Here is a 22,303-nt window from a genome sequence, read left to right on the forward strand (position 1 = left end):
AGGAGGAAAAAACAAAACAAGCTAAGTCACAGAAAACCAGAGAGATTGGGAACTATGCAGATTGCAGATCCCTGATCCTAACCACACAACTAGCAGCAGCCGTGGAGCATTCCTACGATGAACCTAGATGCTTCGTCACAGCCGGAGGACTAAATAAACCTAAAGCAAGAAAAGGGGAAAACTAACTGCCCCAGAGCAGACCCCAAAGGAAAGACACCCCCCACACATGTATTGACAGTGAAACAAGATGAAAGCACAAACACAGGCAGGAAAATAGGCTGAGCAAACGATGGGGCCCAAACTAACTAGAAAGGATAGGAAAGGAAAGACACTGTCTGCAATCTGCCAAAAACCCTACAAAAATAATGTCCAACACTTCTGATAACAAAATTAACCCTGAAGTCACTAGACTTCTCCCACTATATCAGCACTCTGAAATATTCTGAGATAGAGCAAAAAGAGGCCAATCTAAAAAGGGACAAAAAGCAAATTGGCAAATACAGATAAATAAGAGTGGAAATTCAGCGCAGCCCCAGCCGGGTCTGGCTGACCACACAGAAAACTGAATAGACCAACAAAATCAAGTCAGAAGGAATCACCAGCACCAGAATAGGGCGTCGGCTGTCTTAAATCCAGTCTGAGATTCCTGAGGTCCAATCGTCATCCTCCTTATCAGGTGGCAGATCTCCACTGATTAAATCAGCCTCACTACCTCCTGTTACTACCAGAGGGAGCCTGGAAAGAGAGCTCACAACTGGTAGACCAGAAAATGAGTTCACAACAGTACCCACCCCTAGAGGAGGGGTCACCGAACCCTCATCCACGCCACCAGGCCGATCAGGATGGGCCCGGTGAAAAGCACGAACCAATCTATCGGCATGAATATCCGAGGCAGAGACCCAAGAATTATCCTCCTGGCCCTAACCCTTCCATTTGATCAAATACTGGAGTCCCCGTCTGACCAAGCGAGAATCCAATATTTTCTCTACCTCATATTCCACATTGCCTTTAACCAAAACGGGGTCAGGAGGAGCCGCCACAGGAACTACTGGCTCGACAAACCTCTTCAACAGTGATTTGTGAAATACGTTATGGATTTTGAACGTAACTGGAAGAGCCAACCGAAAAGAGACAGGATTAAGAATCTCCAAAATCTTATAAGGTCCAATAAATCTTGGCTTAAATTTTGGAGATGCAACTTTCATAGGTATATTCTTAGACGACAACCAAACCATATCACCCACTTTAAATCGGGGACCAATGGTCCTATGCCGGTTGGAAAAACGCTGGGCCTTTTCCTGAGAGAGTGTCAACTTATCCACCATTTGGTCCCATATCTGCTGCATTCTCACAACCACAGTGTCCACACCTGGGCAGGATGAAGATTCCACTTGTCCTGAAGAGAATCGAAGATGAAACCCAAAATTACAGAAAAAGGGTGACATCAAAGTGGCAGAACTAGCTTTATTGTTCAGCGCAAATTCAGCCAAGGGCAAAAATGAGACCCAATCATCTTGATCAGCAGATATAAAACATCTTATATAAGACTCCAAGGTCTGGTTTGTTCTCTCAGTCTGCCCATTGGTCTGGGGATGAAACGCGGAGGAGAAGGATAACTGAATTCCCAGATAGAAACAAAAGGCTTTCCAAAATCTGGAAACAAACTGGACCCCTCTATCGGACACAATGTTCTCAGGAATCCCGTGTAACCGAACCACCTGTTGTAAAAACAAGGGTACCAACTCAGCGGAAGATGGCAACTTTGGGAGTGGTACAAGATGGACCATCTTACTTGGCCACAAAAAAAAAACCAGCGCCCAAAGGCGACGAGGATGGTCTAATATGACCCTTCTCCAACGACTCCTTAATATAGGATCGCATAGCCTCATGTTCAGGTACAGATAAGTTGAAAAGCCGACGCTTGGGAAATTTACACCCAGGCCTCAACTCAATTGCACAGTCATAACTCCTATGAGGAGGCAGGGACGCAGACTTACTCTCACTAAATACATCAGAAAAATCAGCCAAATAGTCAGGAACATCATGAGACCGGGGAGAGGTGGAGAAATCAGGAGTGTCGCCAAGAGCACACCGACAGCCCCAACTCACCACAGACAAAGATTTCCAATCCAAAACTGGATTATGGATTTGCAACCAGGGGCAACCCAGAACAATAGTATCATGCAGTACCAAAAATCTACAATTTTCTTGGTGGTCTGGGGCGACCCGCATTATCACCTGGGTCCAAAACTGAGATTTATTCTCCGCCAAAGGACTAGCATCAATACCCCTCAAAGGAATTGGCGTCCGCAGAGGTGTCATAGGAAATCCACAACGTTTAGCAAAGTCCAAATCCATCAGATTCCAAGCCGCTCCTGAATCCACAAAAGCCTGGGCGGAAAATGTGGATAAGGAGCAGATTATTATTATTATTATTATTATTATTATTATTATTTATTGTTATAGCGCCATTTATTCCATGGCGCTTTACATGTGAGGGGGGTATACATAAAAACAAGTACAATAATCTTAAACAATACAAGTCATAACTGGTACAGGAGGAGAGAGGACCCTGCCCGCGAGGGCTCACAATCTTCAAGGGATGGGTGATAATACAGTAGGCGAGGGTAGAGCTGGTCGTGCAGCGGTTTGGTCGATCGGTGGTTACTGCAGGTTATAGGCTTGTCGGAAGAGGTGGGTCTTCAGGCTCTTTTTGAAGGTTTCGATGGTAGGTGAGAGTCTGATATGTTGTGGTAGAGAGTTCCAGAGTAGGGGTGATGCGCGAGAGAAATCTTGTATGCGATTGTGGGAAGAGGAGATAAGAGGGGAGTAGAGAAGGAGATCTTGTGAGGATCGGAGGTTGCGTGCAGGAAAGTACCGGGAGACGAGGTCACAGATGTATGGAGGAGACAAGTTGTGGATGGCTTTGTATGTCATGGTTAGGGTTTTGTAATGGAGTCTCTGGGCAATTGGGAGCCAGTGAAGGGATTGACAGAGGGGAGAAGCTGGGGAATAGCGGGGGGACAGGTGGATTAGTCGGGCAGCAGAGTTTAGAATAGATTGGAGGGGTGCGAGAGTGTTTGAGGGGAGGCCGCAGAGCATGAGGTTGCAGTAGTCAAGGCGAGAGATGATGAGGGCATGGACTAGGGTTTTTGCAGATTCTTGGGTGAGGAATGAACGGATGCGTGAAATATTTTTGAGTTGAAGTCGGCAGGAAGTGGAAAGGGTTTGGATATGTGGTTTGAAGGAGAGATCAGCATCAAGGATTACTCCGAGGCAGCGAGCTTGTGGGACTGGGGAGAGTGGGCAGTCATTTACTGTAATTGATAGGTTCGTAGGGGGGGTCACGTGAGATGGGGGAAAGATGATGAATTCTGTTTTGTCCATGTTGAGTTTCAGATATCTAGTGGAGAAGAAGGATGAAATAGTGGACAGACATTGAGGGATTCTGGTTAGTAGGGAGGTGATATCTGGTCCAGAGATGTAGATTTGTGTGTCATCAGCATAAAGATGATACTGAAAGCCATGAGATTCTATGAGCTGTCCCAGGCCAAAGGTGTAAATAGAGAACAGCAGGGGCCCTAGGACTGAACCTTGTGGGACTCCGACAGATAGGGGGCGAGGTGAGGAGGTGGTGTGTGAGTGGGAGACGCTGAATGTCCGGTCTGTTAGGTATGATGAGATCCAGGAGAGGGCCAAGTCTGTGATGCCGAGGGATGAGAGGGTCTGTAATAATAGGGAATGGTCCACTGTGTCAAAGGCAGCCGACAGGTCCCGGAGGAGGAGGACAGAGTAGTGTCGCTTGCTCTTGGCAGTTAAGAGGTCATTGGTGACCTTAGTAAGGGCAGTTTCAGTGGAGTGGTGTGACCGGAAGCCAGATTGTAAGCGGTCGAAGAGGGAGCAAGAAGAGAGATGGGAGGACAGTTCAAGGTAGACGTGTTGTTCCAGTAGCTTGGAGGCGTATGGGAGAAGTGATATAGGGCGATAGCTAGATACAGAGGATGGGTCAAGAGAGGGCTTTTTGAGGATAGGTGTGATGGAGGCATGTTTAAAGCTTGAGGGGAAAACACCAGTTGTTAGTGATAGGTTGAAGAGATGGGTTAGGGTTGGGATGAAGACTGTGGTGAGGTTTGGGATGAAGTGGGATGGGATCGGGTCGAGTGCACAGGTGGTGAGATGTGATCTTGAGAGTAGAGTGGAGAGTCGATCTTCTGTAATGGTGGAGAAGTTGGTTTTGAAGGTGGAGGGCTGGGAAGTCGGGAGGAAGGGCTCTGGGGGTTGTTGACCAAAACTGTCCCTGATGTTATCAATTTTCTGCTTGAAAAATGAGGCAAAGTCTTCAGCTGAGATGAGTGGGGAGGGAGGAGGTGCTGGGGGGCGGAGGAGAGAATTGAAGGTGTTGAATAACTGTTTAGGGTTGTGAGACAGGGAGGATATGAGAGATGAGAAGTAGGTTTGTTTAGCTGTGGCGAGTGTGGTCTTGAAAGTAGTGAGGGACTGTTTGAATGCGATGAAATGCTCGTTGGAGTGGGATCTTTTCCATCTGCGCTCAGCAGCCCTGGAAGCTCGCCTCAGCTCTTTGGTCAGGCTGGTGTGCCAGGGCTTTCTGTTGATTTTGCGAGTTTTGGTATGTGTAAGTGGGGCAGCGGATTCCAAAGCTACAGCTATTGTGGTGTTATATAGAGCGGCAGCGTCATCCGCATTGTGTAAGGAACTTATATCTGTAAGAGGGAGGAGGGATTCGGAGAATGAGTGTAGGTCAAGGTGTTTAAGATTCCTGCGAGGGTGTGAAAGTTTGTGGGGTGGGGATTGTAGACATGGAGTGAAGAGGGAAGAGAATGTGAGCAGGTTGTGGTCAGAGAGAGGAAGAGGTGAGTTAGAGAGGTTAGATAGGGAGCAGAGGCGGGTGAAGATGAGGTCCAGTGTGTGGCCATCTTTGTGGGTGGCTGTAGAAGACCATTGAGTGAGGCCGAAGGAGGAAGTGAGAGATAGAAGTTTAGTGGCAGCTGAGAGGGAAGTGTCAATGGGGATGTTGAAGTCGCCCATGATGATAGTAGGGATGTCCGCGGAAAGGAAATGAAGTAACCAGGTGGTGAAGTGGTCAAAGAAGGTGGTGGCTGGCCCTGGGGGGCGGTAGATGACAGCCAGTTGGAGGGGGAGTAGATGCGCACAGAGTGCACCTCAAAGGAAGGGAGGGTAACAGAGGGTGGCAGTGGGATTGGGGTGAAGGAGCAGGTATCTGACAGGAGAAAACCAACTCCTCCACCATGTTTGCTGCTGGGGCGGGGGGTGTGAGAAAGGTGGAAGCCGCCATACGAAAGTGCAGCAGGAGAGGCTGTGTCAGAAGGGGTGAGCCAGGTTTCGGTGATGGCGAGGAAGGAGAGTTTGGTAGTAACAAAAAGATCATGGATGTAGGAGAGCTTGTTGCAGACAGAGCGAGCGTTCCACAGAGCTCCTGTTAGTGGGACTGGGGAAGCGGGGGCTGGGTGAATGGGTATAAGGTTGGAGAGGTTACGGAAGGTTGTGATAGAGCGTGGATGGGAGGTAGAAATGACTGTGGGAATGTGGTGAGGAGGACCAGGATTTGGAGAGATATCACCAGCAGTGAGAAGGAGCAGAGAAAGTGTTACCAGGTGGGAGCAGGAGAGGGCATGAGGGGGCTGTCTGTGTTTGGAGACAGAGGATTGTATGTTAAGGAACAGTTTTGAGGCAGAGGTGAGGTGGATGGGGAGGATTGAAGAAGAGATGAACAGTTCCTTACTAGGAGTAGGGATTAGGGGAATTAGCAGAAAGTGAAGGATTATTGGGGTGAAAGTGAAAACAAACAGAAACCTTGTTTACAGTGACTGTGTACAGTTACCTTCAGTTCCCTTCTGGTTCAATTCTGGTTTTAATTCTTAAATTAATCTTCACACTTCTAGCACACACTTATAGCAATCACAATGCAGACTGAAGTCTATGCAGACTTGTACTCTGCAATATATGTACAACTAAGTGCAGTCAGGTGTGAAGCAGAGAGGAGTGGTCTCTGCTCATCTTGGCCAGACAATTAAGAGTGGACCAGATGTATATGATCAAGCCAGAGTAAACAAGGTCATAAATAACACTGGGGTAAGCTGGGGTTAGCTGAAAGGCATACCATGTGAATGCTAGGTGCAGAGGCAAGTCTATGTGCAAAGCTGGGTGACGCACTGTGTGTCCTTCATAGACAGACAGCAGGAGAGCAGGAGAGCTGGGTGGATGGACATACCATGTGAATGCTAGGTGCAGAGGCAAGTCTATGTGCAAAGCTGGGTGACGCACTGTGTGTCCTTCATAGACAGACAGCAGGAGAGCTGGGTGGATGGACATACCATGTGAATGCTAGGTGCAGAGGCAAGTCTATGTGCAAAGCTGGGTGATGCACTGTGTGTCCTTCATAGACAGACAGCAGGAGAGCAGGAGAGCTGGGTGGATGGACATACCTGTCGGAAGAATAGAGATGCTTGTTAGAGTGCGATGGTGGCAGGTAGCAGGGCACAGTCTGTATACATCCTTCTGGTTTTAATTCTTAAATTAATCTTCACACTTCTAGCACACACTTATAGCAATCACAATGCAGATCAGAGTAATTGCCAAAAGAAACTTAGGTTGTACGCCACCCACAGCAAATGTGTGTGCAAAACGTTTCTCTCATTTAGGGCAGACAGAAATAATATGCGAGGCATCTCCACAGAAAAAACACAGCTTATTGCGCCTTCTATACTCCTGACGTTGCACCCTAGACAAAACTCTATCACACTGCATAGGTTCAGACATTTGTTGAAAAGGTGGCAACACCTCTCGTGTAGTTTTACATTCACGTAAACGCCGATCAACTTGAATGGCTAATGACATAGAATCGTCAAGACCAGAGGGAGCGGGAAATCCCACCATAATATCCTATACAGTTTCTGATAAACCCCTCACGAAAGAGAGCTGCCAAGGCACCATCATTCCATGTAGTAAGGACCGCCCACTTTTGGAATTTTTGACCGTATAACTGCAGAATACTGACCAATAGGGCTTTCTCAGCTTGATCAATAGCATTAAGTTCATCATACAACAACCCCAAGGCTTGAAAAAATGCATCCACATTAGTCAGAATAGGATTTTCAGGTGTCAAAGAAAACGTTCAATCCTGGGGATCGCCGCGCAGCAAGGAGATGACAATTTTAACCTGCTGCGCAGAGCTCCCTGATCAGTTAGGCTTCAAGGCAAGAAATAATTTCCAATTATTCTTAAAATTCAAAAATTTAGACCGATCCCCAGAAAACACGTCAGGAGTAGGGATTTTCGGTTCAACAGCATGTGATTGAGCGAGATAGGTGGAAATTCCCCGCACTTCAGCAGCGAGCTGCTCCACACGATCAGACAATTGCTTAATCTCCATTAAGGAAAAAATCTCCTCCTACGGCCCCAGAGAAAAAGAGAAAAAAATTCTGACACTTTTTTTTTTTTTTTTTACAATTTTTTTTTTTCTTGCTTTTGAGTACCCTAGAATCTGCGGTATGGCTGGTGATTCTGTTATGAATGAGTCACCGAGGAGGAAAATAAGCTAAGCCCCAGAAAACCAGAGAGGTTGATAACTAAGCAGATTGCAGATCCCTGATCCTACCCACACAACTAGCAGTATCCGTGGAGCGTACCTACGATGATCCTAGACGCCTCATCACAGTCGGAGAACTAAATAAGCCTAAAGCAAGAAAAGGGGAAATCTAAACTGCCCCAGAGCAGACCCCAAAGCAATAGACAGCCCCCAAACATGTATTGTCGGTGACACAAGATGAAAACACAAACGCAGATAGAAAGATAGGCTGAGCAAACGATGGGGCCCACACTAACTAGAAAGGACAGGAAAGGAAAGATGCTGTCTGCAATCACGCACAAAACCCTGCAAAAAAAGTCCAACACTTTCTGATAACAAAAACCCTGAAGTCGCTAGACTTCAATTCCCTATATCAGCACTTTGGTCGCTTTTTGCTCTGTCTTCAGAATATACCAATCTGATCAGGGACAAAAAGCAAACTGGCATAACCAGAGACATAAGAATGGAAATTCAGCACAGCCCCAGCAGGGGCTGGCTGACCACAAAAACTGAGTAAACCAGACCAAATCTCATGTTAAAAAATGGCAGAGCACACTTAGCTTGAGAAGGCAGGAACAGAACTGGAAACCAGAACCTCAGGGCAGGAAAAAATCACCAGCGCAAAATTAGGGAGTCGGCTGTCTTAAATCCAGTCAGAGACTCCTGATGTCCAATCACAGGCCTCCTCCTCAGGTGGCAGGTCTCTGCCATTTAGATCAGCTTCATTACCTGCTGTCACCACCAGAGGGAGCCCGGATGGAGAACTGTTGTGAGTTTATTCTCTGGTTCACCAGTTGTGAGTTCTCCTTCCCGACTCCCTCTGGTGGTAACAGGAGGTAGTGAGGCTGATTTGATCGGTGGAGATCTGCCACCTGAGCATGAGGATGACGATTGGACCTCAGGAATCTCAGATTGGATTTAAGACAGCCGACGCCCTATTCAGTTGCTGGTGATTCCTTCTGTGTTGTGAGTTAATTTTCCCCTTCACCATTGAGGTCTGATGAACTCCCTCTTCTGGTGAAGGAAGGTAGTGAGGCTGATTACAAAGCACCTGAGCAGAATGATGATGACTGGGTGACTGGAATTGCTGACTGGATATAAGGCAGCCGACACCCTTCTGCCTTGCGGGTGATTTCTCTGAGGGATTCTTGGAGACCAGTCTGATTCCTGCTCCTCAAAAGCTAAGTTTTCTGCTCTGTTTTTGCATTTGTGTTTTGGTTTTGTTTTGCCTTGTTTTTCTGGATTTCTGCCTTTCCCTGCTGGGTGAGCTGAATTCCTTTTTGCTCTGTCTTCAGAAAATACCTGAGTACTGATATAGTCTTTTTGAAGCCTATCGTCTTCAGGGCTTTTTTCCCTATCAGTCTGTTGGCTCTTGTTTTGAGAGGGTTTTGGCGGATTGCAGACAGCATCTTTTCTATCCTGTCCTATTTAGTTAGCTTGGGCCCCATCATTTGCTCAGCCTACCTTTCTATCTGTGTGAGTGTTTTTTCATCTTGCTTCACTGTCATTTTATGTTGGGGGCTGTGTTATGAGTTCATTTTCCCCTTCACCATTGAGGTCTGATGAACTCCCTCTTCTGGTGAAGGAAGGTAGTGAGGCTGATTACCAAGCACCTGAGCTGGGAGAGGATGACTGGGCGACGGGGATCTTTGACTGGATATAAGGCAGCCGACGCCCTTCTGCCTCGCTGGTGATTTCTCTGTGGAATTCTAGGAGACCAGTCTGATTCCTGCTCCTCAAAAGCTAAGTTTTCTGCTTTGTCTTTTTGCACTTGTGTTTTGGTTTTAGTTTGCCTTGCTTTTCTGGATTCTGCCATTCCCTGCTGGGGTGAGCTGAATTCCTTTTTGTCGGTTTGCTCTGTCTTCAGAAAATACCGGAGTACTGACATAGTCTTTTTGAAGCCTAGCGTCTTCAGGGCCTTTTTCCCTGTCAGTCTGTTGGCTCTTATTTTGATAGGGTTTTTTACGGATTGCAGACAGCAGCCTTCCTTTCCTGTGCTATCTAGATAGCTTGAGCCCCATCATTTGCTCAGTCTATCTTTCTATCTGTGTTAGTGTTTTTTCTTCTTGCTTCACCGTCATATGTGGGGGGCTGCATATTGCTTTGGGGTCTGCTCTGGGGCAGTTTAGATTTCCCTTTCTGTCTTTAGGCTATGTAGTTCTCCGGCTGTGATCGAGGGGTCTAGGACACCGTAGGAACCCCCCACGGCTACTGCTAGTTGTTGTTGTTAGGTTCAGGGGTCTGCAATCCGATAGCTGCCAACTTCTCTGGTTTTCTGGGCTTAGCTAGTATTTCTGGTTTTGCCTCCTACGGTGACTCATTCATAACACTTCTGGCTTGTCAGCTCTTGGTTTTCAGCTCTGTTACAGTCATCTAAAGCTAAGTTTTTCTGCTAATGTTCACACTTGATTTTGTTGGTCTATTCAGTTTTTGTGTGGTCAGCCAGCCCCGGCTGGGGGCTGTGCTGAATTTCCACTCTTATTTATCAGTATTTTGCCAATTTGCTTTTTGTCCCATACTAGTTTGGTCTCTTTTTGCTCTGTCTCAGAATATTTCAGAGTGCTGATATAGTGGGAGAAGTCTAGTGACTTCAGTGTTAATTTTGCTATCAGAAGTGTTGGACATTATTTTTGTAGGGTTTTTTCAGATTGCAGACAGTGTCTTTCCCTTTCCTTTCTAGTTAGTTTGGGCCCCATCGTTTGCTCAGCCTATTTTCCTGCCTGTGTTTGTGCTTTCATCTTGTTTCACTGTCAATACATGTGTGGGGGGTGTCTTTCCTTTGGGGTCTGCTATGGGGCAGTTAGTTTTCCCCTTTTCTTGCTTTGGGCTTATTTAGTCCTCCGGCCGTGACGAGGCGTCTAGGATCATCGTAGGTGCGCTCCACGGCTGCTGCTAGTTGTGTGGTGGGATCAGGGATCTGCAATCTGCGTAGATACCAACCTCTCTGGTTTTCTGTGACTTAGCTTGTTTTGCTTTTTTCTCCTCGGTGACCCATTCATAACAGAGAACTCACGACTCCTCTGTCAACACAGCCTTCTCCACCACCCTCACCAGAAGCCAGAGGTAAACCAGAAAATTAGTTCACAACACTACTCTCTACGATGAGGTTGTTATTATTATTATTGTGCATTTATATGGCGCCATTTATTCCATGGCGCTTTACATGTGAAAAGGGGAAAAAGGTTACGTGTGATTGTGAGTCTGAACACTACCACATCCCCAATTACTAGAGGGTGTCAACACTTATGCAGCCACAGTATTTGAGTTTTGTTATTTTTTATTTCTCCCCTTCCAAATGATTTCAGTTTGTTTCTGTCACGGTCATGTTAGGGTCGGCGTGCAGCCACCGCTGAGCAGGGACTCACCCACACCACAGAGGGGCCCAGGGATACAGCCAGGCAGTCCAGGCTTAACAGGACCTGGGGACGCTGTAGTTTAGCAAGCAGCGAAGGACCTACGGTCATGTGACTGTAAGGGGAGGGGCTTAGCGTCCTGCTGCCAGAGATCGGCAGAATGCTATACAGGAATACTCAGTCAGACAAACCGGGTCATACACAGATATAGCAGTAAAGTACCAGGGATGAGACAGAACAGATAGTCGGGGCCAGGCAGTGGTCAAAGCAAAACAGACATAGAAGGTACCAAGCAGAATCCAACAAGCAATATCCAGAGAACAGGCCGAGTCGTAACCAAAGTATGAGGCAAACAAGAACACAGAACCAACACACTCAGGGGTCAACACACTCTGCCAAGGGCGAAAGTATAACTGACGGGGATAGGAGCTTCCTGAGGCTATAAAAAGCTTTCCCAGAACCAGGGAGAGGCCACAATAATAAGCCCCAGGTGTGCAGGTAAGAGCCTGCACTGGGATCATAACCTTTAACCCCAGAAGTGCAAGTCATCAGCACTGGTTCCAGACATTAACCCCAAGTGTGCTAGTCCAACCCGCACTGAGATCATGAGTTTCTCACTGGATTTGCACAGATTATGGATGACATTAGGATTTTTCTACATAAGAAAACACTGGCATTTTTATGGGTGTGTTGACTTTTTCATATGCACTGTACATGAAGAACTTTCTCCAACAGAATTATAGTTTCTTACTGCTGGTGGAGAGGAAAGCTGAAGTGGTTGTTATGATAACTTCATTAGTATTTTCTAGTAAGCAGGAGAGTCATCATGTCTAAGTGACATCCCGGTATTTATTTTTATTTATCAGGATGAACTTTATATACAGTGGTTTGAAAAATTATTTGGAAGAGTACACGGCAGAGGCCTTTGCAGAGTTCCATCTGTGTAAGGCAACACACAAGTAAGCGGAGCTAAACAGCCAAAGGAGCTGATAATTCTGGCACCCGCAGTGTACACAGTGGTGCAGTCGCCCACATCAACTGGTCAGAGGAGGACTAGCATGTTTAGTGACTGTAAACTGAAGGATATTGTGTACTGTGGAAAGCTGTGAGTAAAGAGACATTAACACGGTGCAGTCGCCCACAGCAAATGGTCATGAAGGTGGACCGACGTGTTAAGTGACTGTAATCCAGAGAATATATGCCCAGCTGTGATCCAGATGATATCATGTGCTGTGTTTATATGAGTTGGACATGCTGTGAAGTACACACATTAAAGAGACTTTTGTTTTGGAACTTTACTGGGTCACTGCCTCATCACTGCATAAGTGTGCTACTTCTGAACTACATAAGGGAAAAAGAAATCCAAACCTACAGGGTCCTCAGTGAGAAAGCTATTGCCCCTCTTCCCTGCCTAAAACATAAATTAACTGTGATTTATCAAATCTTTGGGGAGCTGAGTTTACATTCCCTAGCCACACTCATGCCTGATTACAGCCACATCTGTTCTCAATCAAGAAATCCCTTAAATAGAACCTGCCTAACAAAGTTAAGTAGACAAAAAGATCCTCAAAAGCTAGACATCATGCCGAGATCCAAAGAAATTCAGGAACAAATGAGAAACAGCAAAAGTAATTGAGATCTAACAGTCTGGAAAAGGCTATAAAGCTATTTCTAAAGCTTTGAGACTGCAACATATCACAGAGCCATTATCCACAAATGGCAAAAACATGGAACAGTGGTGAACATTCCCAGGAGTGGCCAACCAACCAAAATAACCCCAAGAGTGCAGTTACAACTCATCCAAGAGGTCACAAAAGACCCCACAACAACATCCAAAGAACTGCAGGCCTCACTTCCCTCAGTTAAGGTCAGTGTTCATGACTCCACGATAAGAAAGAGACTGGAGAAAAATGGCCTGCATGGCAAAGTTAAAAGACGTAAACCACTGCTGAAAAATAAGAACATAAAGACTTGTATCAGTTTTGCCAGAAAACATCTTGATGATCCCCCAAGACTTTTGTGAAAATATTCTGTGAACTGACCATAGAAAATTTGAACTTTTTGGAAGGTGTATGTCCAATTACATCTGCCGTAAAAGTAACACAGCATTTAAGAAAAGGAACATCATACCAACAGTAAAATATGGTGGTGGTAGTGTGATGGTCTGGAATTGTTTTACTGCTTCATGACCTGGAAGACATGCTGTGGTAAATGGAACCATGAATTCTGCTGACTACTAAAAAATCAGGAAGGACAATGTTCGGCCATCTGTTTGTGACCTCAAGCTGAAGCACACTTGGGTTATGCAGCAGGACAATGATTCAAAACACACCAGAGAGTTCACCTCTGAATGGCATCAGAAAAACAAAATTACCATATATACTCATGTATAAGCCGTTTTTCAGCATTCTTTTGTGCTGAAAATGGCCCCCACTCGGCTTATACACGAGTCAATTGACCCAGAAAGCCAGAGGGGGAGGAGGAGCGGTGGAGCAGCTGGTGACAGAGGCAGGAGCCGGCGGCTGTGGCTAAAGCCTGTGCCGCTACTAAAGAGAAATGAATATTCATTTCTCTTATAGCACGCACAGTGACAGCCGCCAGCTTCCAGAAGACATCCTACTCACCCTCCTTCGTGCCCTCCCAACATCTCATTGGTGTTGACTTCCAGCAGCTGTTCCTGTGCTGAGTGATCAGGTGGCACACTCATGTCCGGGCATGCACTGTTCAAAAAGCCGGTCCGGCGCTGTCAAAAAACGTAGCATGCAACGTTTTTTGCATACGTCGGAAGGCGAAGTTTGACCGTATCCGGCAAAAACCGGAAGCGCCGCATGCCCATCCAGCACAATGCGGCGATAATGAATGTCAATCGGGAAAAAAACGGATCCGGTGCCGGATCCGTTTTTTACAAATTTCGCCGCATCGTGTCGGATTACAAAAGACGGATGTGTGAAAGTAGCCTGAGAAATCAAGTAGGGAAAAAAAAAACTTTTTCACACCAGTGTATGGAAACAGCCTCTTTAGAGATGAAAAGGGCTTGAACTCTAGCACCACCTATTGAATGTAACCATCCAAAAAAAATCAATATCAGCCCTTTAACAGACCTTTCCACGTGACTTAGTATAAAAGTGAAACCAGACACTTTATTTGCAGACGTGTTTTGGTGTGTTTACCCCTCATCAGTGCAAAGCAAGAGGTTTGATTGGTCTGGAAGGGCTTAAAAGGAAACCTCCGGTGCCTTGGAACTCTGCATAATGGTAGTGGGTGCCTAATGTTGACTTCCTTCCTATTCATTTGCACTTAATAAAGAAATTTTGCTAAAACTGCATATGTTTCTCCCATTGCTGTCAACAAATTCTTTGGTTTGACTAAAGCCTCCACAAAATCCATTTTAATCTTAACCAAAAATCCTGAGGGAAAATAAATGTTATGGCCCAGTTATAAAGTAGAAGCTATGCGTGCGTACCTGCGTAGTATTCGCAGGTACGCAAGATGCAGTGACGAGACGGAGACAGAGCAAGCGTAAATGCAACTTTTATATAGGGGCTATTTGAGTAACTAGCAAGCTGACAACAGTTGTCCTCGCAGCGATTCAAACAATAATACACAGATAACATGATATTAACTACCCGGTCAGAACCGGTAGCTATAAGGCCGCGGTATGGCCGACTATAGGTCCGAGAACTATATTTAGTTAACTACGACGTGTCACTTATCCTTCTCTGACGTCCGGCAGAGTGGTTGTAGGTGTCTATTCGGCGTCTCAGCCGCTGGGCCCAGCCGGCGAGGAGTTGACGTAAGCTTCTGGCGTTCCTACGCCCAGGTGGAGCGAGGGCACAGCAGGCCCCTGGAGATTTCCTCAGCGTTGGGCCTCCCAGGGGAGGCGGGAAGGCGGCGGCCGGGGCCCTGGACGTTTAGGCCGCAGGCTGGAGTCGGGCCGCGGGTGGCAGCAGGCAGGCCGCAGCCGTGGATCTAAGTGTCGGGAGTGCGGTCGTCCGGTTGGTGCCCCCCTGCTGGGCTGCTTGGTGCCGTCTGCTCCCTAATACCGGTGAGTCCCCATCCAATCTCTCTGGTAGTTGCTCAATCCTTCCGGCTCTCTGGCGTCACCTAGGCTTCCTGCTCCTTTTCTCCCGCTCTGTTGAGTGCCCCCTGCTGGCGTTATGAGTTTCTTTTATACCTGCTCCGCCCCCACTCCTTCTAGAACTGTCCTTGGTCCGTCCTCTAATCATTTCCCCCGGAAACAGTTCCCCTAGGAACCTTGGTGACAGTCTCCTTAGTTCCGGCCCGGTTACACAGTGGAAACTCTCCCCCCTACAACATCATGCAGCATTCTTCAGAAGAAATCATCATTATCCCTAATGTAGACTTTTACAGAACAAATAATCTAACATATTATTCCTCTAATCATAAGGAACCTTCTCCTGATTCTTTTAAGATTGTTAGCACACATACTAGTAAAAGGGGACAAAAGGTGTGAACGCTTGACGAGAATTTCAGGGTTTTCTTTATTCGCACTGAAGAATTTACACTGTGGAGAAACCATACTCTTGTTCACAATGTAGGGAAAGCTTTACCCATAAAGGTATCCAGGTCCACTCTACTGCGTCACGTCCCTCCGTTTTCTCTAATAGACAATAGACCTGAAGTCTACAAGACACTGGAACCTCAGCGCAGAAGATGAATTCCACAACTTGGAAAAGTAGAATTAACGGTGTTGACAAATGTGTATGAGATATGGAAACTATTCTATTCTGTCATTGTGTGGTTGTGTCTCCACAGATGGATCCATAAGAAGTTCAGTGACCTGTCCCCGTCCTCTGTATTCCAAGGACTGTCCAGAGGGAAATGACACTGTCCCGGAGAGCCACCAGGTAGACGGCGCTGAGCCCCTTGTCAGATCTTTATAGAAGGGGTGGACAGTTTGTTGTTTTCTCATCTTGATATATTTGATTTTCTCCTCTGTCTCCTGTATTATACTGAATGTTACATACGGAATATCAGGGGGAAGCTCTGGCGACTATTAAAGCAGAGGTGGAAAAAGAAGAAGAGAGGACGAAGGGCAGTAAATCGTTCATAAGTGATGGGAAGGAGGAGATTCCTGTAGATGTTATTCCAGGTACGTAATACACTTAAAAAATTAAATACAGAAATGTTACATTTTAGAGCTATGGGTAAGTAAAGTATTGCGTTATACACTGTGTTATATATACAGAAGGATATACGACAAGCCTACAAGCTGCAGTAACCACCGAACCGCTGCACGACCAGCTCTACCCTCTCCTACTGTATCCTCACCCATCCCTTGTAGATAGTGAGCCCTCGCGGGCAGGGTCCTCTCTCCTCCTGGACCAGTCGTGACTTGTATGTATTATGTACACCCCTCCTCGCATGTAAAGCGCCATGGAATAAATGGCGCTATAATAATAATACTGGAGCAGCACCACTTTTCTCTCATCTGACCAGAGAACCTTCTTACACATGCTCGCTGTGTCCGATACATGGTCTTTTGCAGACTGAAAAACAAAACTTCTTGTATAAATACCTCATGAAAAACAAAACACCAATTATAATCTCAAAGTGATAGTATCGTGTGGTTACATATGAATGGACAATATTGGAAAAATCGCAAAAATTGTGACACACAAAAAGGAACAACCGCGATCAAAAATTCCAAAGAGATTATTTGACTATGCAAAAACCATTTTATTAAATATATTGCTACAAGGAGAGGAAGAGTTCCACCTAGTAGCACATGTCCACGTAGGGCGCTCACAAGGATCAAATATTCAAGTGATGATGCGTTTGGTGCAGGGGGTATAATATGGACTTATCGGCTATATGGGGAATGTGCGATACTATTGTTGATTATTCTCATTGCCATTTGAATATTTTATGTTTGGTCCTTGTGAGCGCCCTACTTGGACATGTGCTATTGGGTGGAACTCTTCCTCTCCCTGTACCTATTTATTATTTAATTATTATTATTTATTTCTATAGCGCCATTAATTCCATGGTGCTGTACATGAGAAGGGCGGTTACATACAAAGTTATAGATATCGTTAACAGTAAACAAGTTTCCACAACAAATTTACAATGACAAACTGGTACAGAGGGGAGGGGACCCTGTCCTTGCGGACTTACATTCTACGGGATAGCGGGGAAGAGACAGAAGGTCGGGGGTGCAGCAGCTCTGGTGGTGAGGAGGCGGCAGCTCAGGCGGTGGTGAGGCGGCAGAATGGTTATTGCAGGCTGTAAGCTTTCCTGAAGAGATGGGTTTTCAGGTTCCGTTTGAAGGATCCGAGGGTGGTGGATAATCGGACGTGTTGAGGCATGGCATTCCAGAGGATAGGGGATATTCAGGAAAAATCTTGGAGGCGGTTGTGTGAGGAACGGATAAGTGTGGAGGAGAGTAGGAGGTCTTGGGAGGATCGAAGATTACGTGAGGGAAGATATTGGGAGATTAGTTCAGAGATATAGGGAGGGGAAAGGTTGTGGATGGCTTTGTAGGTCAGTGTTAGTAGTGTGAACTGGATTCGTCGGGGAATTGTGAGCCAATGGAGGGATTTGCAGAGGAGAGAGGTGGATTAGTCGGAGGAGAATTGAGGACAGACTGGAGTGGTGAAAGAGAGTTAGCAGGGAGGCCACAGAGGAGGGTGTTGCAGTAGTCAAGGCGGGAGATGATGAGGGCATGTACAAGAGTTTTAGTAGATTGAGGACTGAGGAAGGGACGGATTCTGGAAATATTTTTGAGTTGGAGGCGACAGGAGGTGGCAAGAGATTGGACGTGTGGTTTGAAGGACAGGGCAGAGTTGAGAGTTACTCCAAGGCAGCGGATTTCTGGTGCGGGAGTGAGCATGATGCCATTTACCATAATAGATAGATTGGTTAGGGAAGATACATGAGATGGAGGAAAGATAATGAGTTCAGTTTTGTCTACGTTGAGTTTTAGGAAGCGAGAGGTGAAAAAGGAGGATATGGCTGATACACTCCGGGATTCTGGACAGCAGAGAGGTGACATCTTGGCCAGAGAGGTACATCTGAGTTGTCATCTGCATACAGGTGATACTGGAAGCCATGGGACTTTATGAGTTGTCCTAGGCCAAGAGTATAGATGGGGAAAAAAAGTAGGGGCCCCAGGACAGAGCCTTGGGGGACTCCAACAGAGAGGGGGCGGGATGAGGAGGTAGTGTGGGAGTGGGAGACGCTGAATGTACGGTCAGAAAGGTATGAGGAAATCCAGGACAGGGCCAGGTATTTTATGCCAAGGGAAGAAAGAAAGAATCTGTAGTAGTAGGCAGTGGTCAACTATGTCAAAGACAGAGGACAGGTCAAGAAAGAGGAGGATGGAGAATTGTCTGTTAGCTTTGGCTGTGAGTAAATCATTAGTAATTTTGGTCAGGGCAGTTTCAGTGGAGTGGTGGGAGCGGAAGCCAGATTGCAGGATGTCAAGGAGGGAGTTAGATGAGAGATGGGAGGAAAGTTGAGCATGGACATGCTGTTCAAGGAGTTTGGAAGCAAACGGGAGCAGTGATATGGGGCGATAGCTGGGCAGAGCAGTTGGGTCAAGGTTTGATTTTTTGAGGATGGGTGTTATGATGGCATGTTTGAAGGCAGAGGGGAAGGTACCAGAAGTTAGGGATAGGTTGAAGAGATGGGTTAGGGCTGGAATGATCATGTTAGTGAGGTTGGGGAGCAGGTGGGAAGGGATGGGGACAAGTGCACAGGTGGTGAGGCGTGATTTGGAAAGGAGATGAGTAAGCTCTCCTTCAATGATGTTGGAGAGGGAGGTTATTTGGGAAGGGCAGAGGTCTGGTATGTGGAGCGGTTGGGGTGGTGGAACTGTGAAGGTTTGCCTTGTTTGGTCAATCTTGTTTTTGAAGTAGGTGGCAAAGTCCTCAGCAGAGATGAGAGGAGTTGGAGGTGGCAGTGGTGGGCGGAGGAGAGAGTTGAATGTGCTGGAAAGTTGTTTTGGGTTGTGGGATAGTGAAGATACAAGGTTTGTGAAATAGGTCTGTTTAGCAGAGGTGAGGGCTGATTTAAAGGCAAGTGTAGCTTGTTTGAAAGCAGTGAAGTCGTCTTGCAGGCGTGTTTTCTTCCAACGCCGCTCTGCGACCCTGGATGCTTGTCGAAGTTTTTTGGTGAGGTTGTTGTGCCAGGGTTGCCTATTGGTTTGTCGCACTTTGCCATGCATGAGATGACTGACTGAGTCTATGGCTGATGTGAGGGTGGTGTTGTAGAAAGCGGTGGCACTGTCCGTGTTGTGGAGTGAAGATATGGAGGACAGAGGTAGAAGAGAGTCTGGATGTCTAGGTGTGCAAGGTTTCTGCGAGGATGTGCTAGTGGCTGGACATGGGGGGCAGGTGAATCATAGAATCGTAGAGTTGGAAGGGACCTCCTGGGCCATCTGGTCCAACCCCCTGCTCAAAGCAGGATTCGCTAAATCATCCCAGTCAGATGTCTGTCCAGCCTCTGTTTGAAGACTTCCATTGAAGGAGAACTCACCACTTCTCGTGGCAGCCTGTTCCACTCATTGATCACTCTAACTGTCAAAAAGTTTTTTCTAATATCTAATCTGTGTCTCCTCCCATTCAGTTTCATCCCATTGCTTCTAGTCTTTCCTTGTGCAAATGAGAATAAAGTTGATCCTTCTTCAATGTGACAGCCCTTTAGATATTTGTAGACAGGTGAGAAGGACAAGGATGAGAAGGTGTGTAGTTGGTGGTCAGATAGGGGGAAGGGAGAGGTTGTGAGATTAGATAGGGAACAGAGGCGGGTGAAGATGAGGTCTAATGTATGTCCATCTGTGTGGGTGGCTGTGGAGGACCACTGAGTAAGTCCAAAGGATGAGGTAAGTGACAGGAGTTTGGAGGCTGCTGGTTGGTGGGTGTCAATGGGGATGTTGAAGTCCCCTGTGATGATAGTGGGGATTTCAGCAGAGAGAAAGTGGAGGAGCCAGGTGGAAAATTGGTCAATGAAGGTAGTGGCTGAACCCGGTGGTTGGTATATGACAGGCATTTGGAGATTAGAGGGAGAGTAGATACGGACAGAGTGAACCTCAAAAGAAGGGAGGATAAGGGAGGGTGGTGGATAGGGTTGAAGGAGCAGTTTTTAGAAAGGAGGAAACCCACTCCTCCACCATGTCTGTTGCCAGGGCGAGGAGTGTGGGTAAAGTGGAGGCCGCCATAGCTCAGTGAGGCCGGGGAGGCCGTGTCAGGGGGTGTCAGCCAGGTCTCAGTGAGGGCCAGGAAGGAAAGGTTGCAGGAGGTAAAGAGGTCGTGGATCACGTGGAGCTTGTTGCAGATGGAGCGAGCATTCCAAAGTGCTCCAGAAAGAGGGTGCGGGAGGGAAGGGGTCAGTGGCACGGGTTTTAAGTGTGAGGGATTGCGGTAGTTTCTCTTAGTGTGAGAAAGATAGGGGTGAGGATTAGTGGGATGTATGAGGCGGGGGGGGGCAGCATTGGGGGGGTATGTCACCAGCAGTGAGAAGAAGCAGAGAAAGGGAAAGCAGGTGGGTGAAGCAGTGTGATTGTCTTGTATTATATGTTAGTAGGAGAGGTCTCAGGTTAAGGAGTATGTCTGCAGATAAAGTGAGGTGGGGGGGTAAGAGGGAGGGGGAGATAGTTATTTGGTTTGAGGGTGCAGGGGTTTGGGGATAGCAAAGGAGAGTGAAGATTAGTGGAGCAAAAACGGTGATGGCAAATGTGAGCATGGTTAAAGAGGGAAAAAAAAAAAAAGCAAGTAAAGGAAGAAAGCAGTGGTAAGTCTTACCGTCTGACCGATTTCTGGACTATTTCTGGTATATTTCTCATGTATCACTTCAAATGATGTCACATCTGACCAAGATCACATCCGACCTGCTCTCTTCAACTTATACCATTCAAATGTCCATGAAATGAAGCCAGGTGAGGAGGAGGAGGAGGAGGAGGAGGAGAAGGAGGACGGTTCACTGCAGGGGGCAATTAACAGATTGCAGTTAATGGGACATTTGTCTAGCATCAAAGCTGGTGAAAGAGGCAGAATAAGCTGGAAGGATAAGACTAGGTGTGAGGAGCATGGGTATATCAATATGCGTACAGTCAATTTGAAGTATGATACATGGAATTAAAGTCAGGGGAAAAAACAGATTACAGACGTACCAAATAAAAACAGAGGGTGAGGAATGCATGAGGGTTCAGGGGTGCAGTGAGTATTCTGAAGCGGGTTCAGCAGACATTCCTGTGGATGACATTTAATAATCTGGTTTTTGCATATTCAAATAATCTCTTTGGAATTTTTGATCGCGGTTGTTCCTTTTTGTGTGAAACAAAACTTCTTGTGGATTTCTCTCAAACATGTCTTTCTTCTTGCCACTCATCCATGAAGGTCAGATTTGTGGCGTATACGACTAATAGTCGTGCTGTGATTCTCCCCGAGCTGTGGATGTCTGCACCTCCTCCAATGACCGTGGGCCTCCTGGCTGCTTCTATAATCCCTGCTCTCCTTGCTTGAGATGTCAGATTAGTGGACTGCCATGTCTTAGTAGGTTTGCTGTTGTACCGTGCACCTTTCATTTTTGGATGGTAGATTGTACAGTGAGATTTTCTGAGCTTGGGCTATTTTTTATAACCTAACCCTGCTTTCCTTTTCTCCTGAACCTTATTCCTCACCTGTCTGGCGTGTTTCTTGGTTTTCATGATGTTGTTTGATCCCTAATGTTCTCTCCCAAACATCTGAGGCCTTCATAGATCAGCTGCCGTTATATTGAGAAGACATTACACACAGGTGGACACAATGTACTAAGTGTGTGACTTGTTTGGGCAATTGGTCCCTCAGGATTTTTTTTAAGGGTATCAGACTACAGGGGGAATACAAATAAACAATGTCACAATGTTCAGATTTAGAGTTTTGAATAATTAGAAGACATTGTATTATTTCCTTCAGGCTATGTGCCCACATATGCAGAAAATTTCTGCATAAAAACAGGACTCCTCAGAAAACACGTGGTTTTTGCCGCGATTTTTTCCGCGCGTCCCCAGACACATAGAAAATAGCCAGAAATGCGGCATTTTCCATGAAATTAATGAGCATGCTGCGTTTTTTTTACCGCAAAGAGGTTTTTTTTGCGGAAAAAAACGCATCAATATGCACAAAGTGCAAAATGCATTAAAATGAATGGGAAGCTTCTATTAAGCGTTTTTTAAGCGTATTTTTTGGTAAATCCATGAAAAAAAAGCCGCTGTGTGTGAACACAGCCTTACACGTCACAAATACTTGTTACTTTGTGTTGGTATTGCTTAAAATTATTATTATTATTTATTGTTATAGCGCCATTTATTCCATGGCGCTTTACATGTAAGGAGGGGTATACA

At 46.3% G+C, this 22,303-nt stretch overlaps 1 protein-coding gene across 4 annotated transcripts in view; it reads left to right on the forward strand.

Annotated features, from left to right (window-relative positions):
• LOC141074930 (uncharacterized) overlaps nucleotides 1-22,303 on the forward strand; it is a 68,193-nt gene that overhangs the window by 39,470 nt on the left and 6,420 nt on the right. For all 4 annotated transcript variants that reach the window (XM_073562253.1, XM_073562252.1, XM_073562251.1 and 1 more), the window contains 2 exons: nucleotides 15,736-15,827; nucleotides 15,958-16,072. In XM_073562253.1, coding sequence (XP_073418354.1) covers nucleotides 15,736-15,827; nucleotides 15,958-16,072 — 207 coding nt within the window. The remainder of the gene's footprint in view (nucleotides 1-15,735; nucleotides 15,828-15,957; nucleotides 16,073-22,303) is intronic.

This window comes from Dendrobates tinctorius, unplaced genomic scaffold, assembly GCF_039654945.1.
Source record: "Dendrobates tinctorius isolate UK_male_01 unplaced genomic scaffold, ASM3965494v1 ptg000342l, whole genome shotgun sequence".
NCBI lineage: Eukaryota > Metazoa > Chordata > Amphibia > Anura > Dendrobatidae > Dendrobates > Dendrobates tinctorius.